Raw genomic sequence first — 5,094 nt, forward strand, 5'->3', positions numbered from 1 at the left:
TTTTTTTTTTTTTTTTTTAGAGATAGAATCTCACTGTGTTGGCCAGGCTGATCTCAAACTCCTCACCTCGGCCGGGCGTGGTGGCTCAAGCCTGTAATCCCAGCACTCTGGGAGGCCGAGGCGGGTGGATCACGAGGTCAAGAGATCGAGACCATCCTGGTCAACATGGTGAAACCCCGTCTCTACTAAAAATACAAAAAAATCAGCTGGGCATGGTGGCGCGTGCCTGTAATCCCAGCGACTCAGGAGGCTGAGGCAGGAGAATTGCCTGAACCCAGGAGGCGGAGGTTGCGGTGAGCCGAGATCGCGCCATTGCACTCCAGCCTGGGTAACAAGAGTGAAACTCCGTCTCAAAAACAAAAAAAAAAAAAAAAACTCCTCACCTCAAGTGATCCGCCCACTTTGGTCTCCCAAACTGCCGGGTTGAGAGCCTGAGCCACCACACCAGGACTGGGTCCGATTTTGTTGCGTAGGGTGGCTGGGCATGAGCCCCACAGTGGGGAACGGGTCTCCTCCCACCCAGTCTACAGTTTGTCCCTGGGGAACCTCACTCCAAAGAAGCTGTGTTTTTTGTTCCCAAAATAGAACTGATTTCAGGGTCTATTTCTTATTATAAAAGCGACACCACAAAAATGGAGAAAAAAAGGCTGCGTGCGATGGCTCACGCCTGTAATCTCAGCACTTTGGGAGGCCGAGGCAGGTGGATCACCTGAGGTTGGGAGTTCAAGACCAGCCTCACCAACATGGAGAAACCATGTTTGTTTTTTTTTTTGGTTGTTTTTTTTTTTTTTTTTTTTTTTTTGTCTCTACTAAAAATACAAAAATTGGCCGGGTGCAGTGGCTCACGCCTGTAATCCTAGCACTTTGGGAGGCCGAGGTGGGTGGATCACCTGAGGTCAGGAGTTCAAGACCAGCCTGGCCATCATGGTGAAACCCCATCTTTAAAAAAAAAAAGAAAAAAATTAGCCAGGCGTGGTGGTGCCTGCCTGTAATCCCAGCTACTCAGGAGGCTGAGGCAGGAGAATTGCTTGAACTCAGGAGGTGGAGGTTGCAGTGAGCTGACCGCGAACCTCTGCACTCCAGCCTGGGCAACAAGAGCGACACTCTGTCTCAAATTAAAAAAAAAAAAAAGAGCCTGGCGTGGAGGCTCACACCTGTAATCCCAGCACTTTGGAGGCCAAGGTGGGCGGATCACGAGGTCAAGAGATCGAGACCATCCTGGCCAACATGGTGAAACCTCGTCTCTACTAAAAAAATACAAAAATTAGCTGGGCGTGGTGGTGCACACCTGTAGTCCCAGCTACTCAGGAGGCTGAGGCAGGAGAATGGCTTGAACCTGGGAGGCGGAGGTTGCAGTGAGCCGAGATTGCGCCACTGCACTCCAGCCTGGCGCCTGGCGACGGAGGGAGACTCTTGTCTCAAAAAAAAAAAAAAAAATGGAGAAAAAGGAATCCACACAATTCTCACGTGTGGGGACAAAAGATCCCCTGGGTCCCCCTAAAATACCAACGAGCTTGGGCCTCTCACACCTAACATTCACAACACATCGTGACTCAAAGTTGACCTCAGAGCCCCGGTGAGAACCAGAGACTCTTGGCCAGCTGCTGGCTACCCACCCTCCCTCCTGACACTGGACAGGGTCTCGCTCTGTCTCCCAGGCTGGAGTGCAGTGGCGCGATCACGGCTCACTGCAGCCTCGACCTCTGGGGCTCAAGCGATCCTCCCACCTCAGCCTCCCTAATAGCTAGGACTATAGACATACACGACGCCAGGCTAATTTTTGTATTATTTGTAGAGACGGGGTCTTGCTACATTGCCCAGGCTGGGCCTGAAGTCCTGGACTCAGGCGATCCTGCTGTCTTAACCTCCCAAAGTGCTGGGGATACAGGCTTGAGCCACCACACCCAGCCAGTGTCAGAATTTCTATTTCACAATGGCTGAAATGTGTTCTGCAATCTGCCCAGGGCTTGGATAGGTGACCAATGGGGAAACTGAGGCACAGAGAGTAGCAATCACTTGCCTGAGGTCACATAATGAGCACCAGGGCTAGAGTTCAAATCTAGGGCTCCTCAGCCCATCTCTGGGACCCACAAATACTTCCTGGTGTCCTCCAGGGACCCCAGAAGACATGGCCTTGGTCTTTACCCTTGACAAGTCCAGAGGTAGTAAAGGCACAATGGTGGACCCCATTGCAAGAACAGTGGGAATACTCTCTGGGTGGAGACGGAGCTAAGCCAGGAAAGGCTTCCTCAAGGAGGCAATATCTGGGGCCAGGAGTTCAAGACCAGCCTGGGCAACATAGTGAGACCCTGTTTTTACAAAAACTAAAAATAAAAATTTAGCTAAGCATGGTGGTGCAGCCCACCTGTAATCCCAGCAGTTTGGGAGGTCGAGGCAGGAGGATCGTTTGAGCTTAGGACTTCAAGACCAGCCTGGGCAACACAGGGAGACACCACCCCCCTTTGTTTCTACCAAAAAATGAAAATAAGAAATCAGCCAGGTAGAGTGGTCCATGCCTGTAGTCCCAGCTATTTGGGAGGCTGAGATGGAAGGATCATGTGGGTCCAGAGGCTGAGGCTACCGTGAGCTTTGATGGCACCATGGCACTCCAGCCTGGGTGACAGAGCAAGACTCTGTCTCAAAAACAAAACAAAACAAAACAAAAAACAAGGAAGGGATATTTGAGTTGGGGCATTGAAGGTTGTACAGGAGTTCACCAGAGCTACTTACACTGAAAGGCAGAATTACAAGCACATCTTCTTTCTCTTGCCTCTCAGGTGTGCTGTGCCTGAACCAGTGCCAGCTAGCCCCGTCTGCAGCCTCGGCCTGATGGGGTGGTGACTGATCCCGCAGGGCTCCGGAGCCATGTGGCCCAACGGCAGTTCCCTGGGGCCCTGTTTCCGGCCCACAAACATCACCCTGGAGGAGCGGCGGCTGATCGCCTCGCCCTGGTTCGCCGCCTCCTTCTGCGTGGTGGGCCTGGCCTCCAACCTGCTGGCCCTGAGCGTGCTGGCGGGCGCCCGGCAGGGGGGCTCACACCCGCGCTCCTCCTTCCTCACCTTCCTCTGCGGCCTCGTCCTCACCGACTTCCTGGGGCTGCTGGTGACTGGCATCATTGTGGTGTCCCAGCACGCCACCCTCCTGGAGTGGCACGCCGTGGACCCCAGCTGCCGCCTCTGCCGCTTCATGGGCGTCGTCATGGTCTTCTTCGGCCTGTGCCCGCTGCTGCTGGGGGCCACCATGGCCTCGGAGCGCTACCTGGGCATCACCCGGCCCTTCTCACGCCCGGCGGTCACCTCGCAGCGCCGCGCCTGGGCCACCGTGGGGCTGGTGTGGGCGGCCGCGCTGGCACTGGGCCTGCTGCCCCTGCTGGGCGTGGGCCGCTACACCGTGCAGTACCCGGGCTCCTGGTGCTTCCTGACGCTGGGCGCGGAGCCCGGGGACGTGGCGTTTGGGCTGCTCTTTGCCATGCTGGGCGGCCTCTCGGTCGGACTGTCCTTCGTGTTGAACACGGTCAGCGTGGCCACCCTGTGCCACGTCTACCATGGGCAGGAGGCGGCCCAGCAGCGCCCCCGGGACAGCGAGGTGGAGATGATGGCCCAACTCCTGGGGATCATGGTGGTGGCCAGCGTGTGTTGGCTGCCCCTGCTGGTGAGTGGCGGGGCTCTGCGGGGTCCTGCTACCCCCCTGACCGGACCTCCGGTCACCCAGGGTGGATATAAATCCTGGCGATGGGCCGGGTGCCATGGCTCAGGCCTGTAATCCCAGCACTTTGGGAGGCCAAGGCAGGAGGATCGCTTGAGGCCAGGAGTTTGAGACCAGCCTGGCCAATGTGGTGAAACTCCGTCTCTACTAAAAAGACAGAAATTAGCCAGACACGGTGGCAGGTGCCTGTAATCCCAGCACCTTGAGAGGTCAAGGCAGGAGGATTGCTGGAGCCTAGAGGTGGAGGCCGCAGTGAGCTGTGATTGCACCACTGTATTCCAGCCCAGGCGACAGAGTGAGACCCTGTCTCAAACGAAAAAAAAAAAAAAATAGCCGGGCGTGGTGGCTCACGCCTGTATTCCCAGCACTGTGGGAGGCTGAGGCGGGTGGATCACCTGAGGTCAGGAGTTCAAGACCAGCCTGGCCAACATGCTGAAACCCTGTCTCTACTAAAAATACAAAAACTAGCCGGGCGTGGTGGCCGCCTTCATTCCAGCTACTCAGGAGGCTGAGACAGGAGAATCACTTGAACCTGGGAGGCAGAGGTTGCAGTGAGCCGAGACTGCCATTGCACTCCAGCCTGGGCAACAAGAGCAAAACTGTCTCATACACACACACACACACACACACACACACACACACACACACACACACACACACACAATTGAAAGCCGCCACAGGAAACACGTAAATGAGTGGGCATGGCTGCAGCCAATAAAACGTTACTGATGATTGGATGCTGACATTTTTTTTTGGCTAAGTTCCATCAATTTAAAAACGATGGTTAGATGCCACGAAGTAGGTGGCAATGCCTTAACCGTATGCGTGTTGTCAGGCCCAAGGGCCTCTTCCATCCTTGTCAAGGGGAGTGCTAACCTTCTCTCCTTTCATACAACACGACATTTGAATTTCATGCCGTTTTTATGTCACTCAGTTTTTGCCTCTATTTTTTTTTTTTCCTCTAAGCATTTAAACATGGAAAGACATTCTTAGAAAAAACAAAACCGGCCAGGCACAGTGGCTCACACTTGTAATCCCAGCACTTTGAGAGGCTGAGGCAGGCAGATCACCCGAGGTCAGGAGTTCAAGACCAGCCTGGCCAACATGGTAAAAAAAATACAAAAATTGGGCCGGGCGCGGTGGCTCACGCCTGTAATCCCAGCACTTTGGGAGGCCGAGGCGGGTGGATCACGAGGTCAAGAGATCGAGACCATCCTGGTCAACATGGTGAAACCCCGTCTCTACTAAAACTACAAAAAATTAGCTGGGCATGGTGGCGCGTGCCTGTAATCCCAGCTACTCAGGAGGCTGAAGCAGGAGAATTGCCTGAACCCAGGAGGCAGAGGTTGCGGTGAGCCGAGATCGCGCCATTGCACTCCAGCCTGGGTA

General features: G+C 54.7%; 1 protein-coding gene and 1 non-coding gene across 3 annotated transcripts in view; one reads left to right on the forward strand and one right to left on the reverse strand.

Annotated features, from left to right (window-relative positions):
- Nucleotides 1–5,094, forward strand: part of TBXA2R (thromboxane A2 receptor) — a 14,564-nt gene that overhangs the window by 5,001 nt on the left and 4,469 nt on the right. For both annotated transcript variants that reach the window (XM_032252277.1, XM_032252278.1), the window contains exon 2: nt 2,778–3,651. In XM_032252277.1, the coding sequence (XP_032108168.1) occupies nt 2,866–3,651 (786 nt within the window). In that variant the 5' untranslated portion in view covers nt 2,778–2,865. The remainder of the gene's footprint in view (nt 1–2,777; nt 3,652–5,094) is intronic.
- Nucleotides 4,478–4,603, reverse strand: LOC116532939. Its single transcript, XR_004261005.1, has one exon. It is a non-coding gene; the product is annotated as a U6atac minor spliceosomal RNA (small nuclear RNA).

Source organism: Sapajus apella, unplaced genomic scaffold (assembly GCF_009761245.1).
Source record: "Sapajus apella isolate SASKATOON/1434 unplaced genomic scaffold, GSC_monkey_1.0 scaffold77, whole genome shotgun sequence".
Classification (NCBI taxonomy): domain Eukaryota; kingdom Metazoa; phylum Chordata; class Mammalia; order Primates; family Cebidae; genus Sapajus; species Sapajus apella.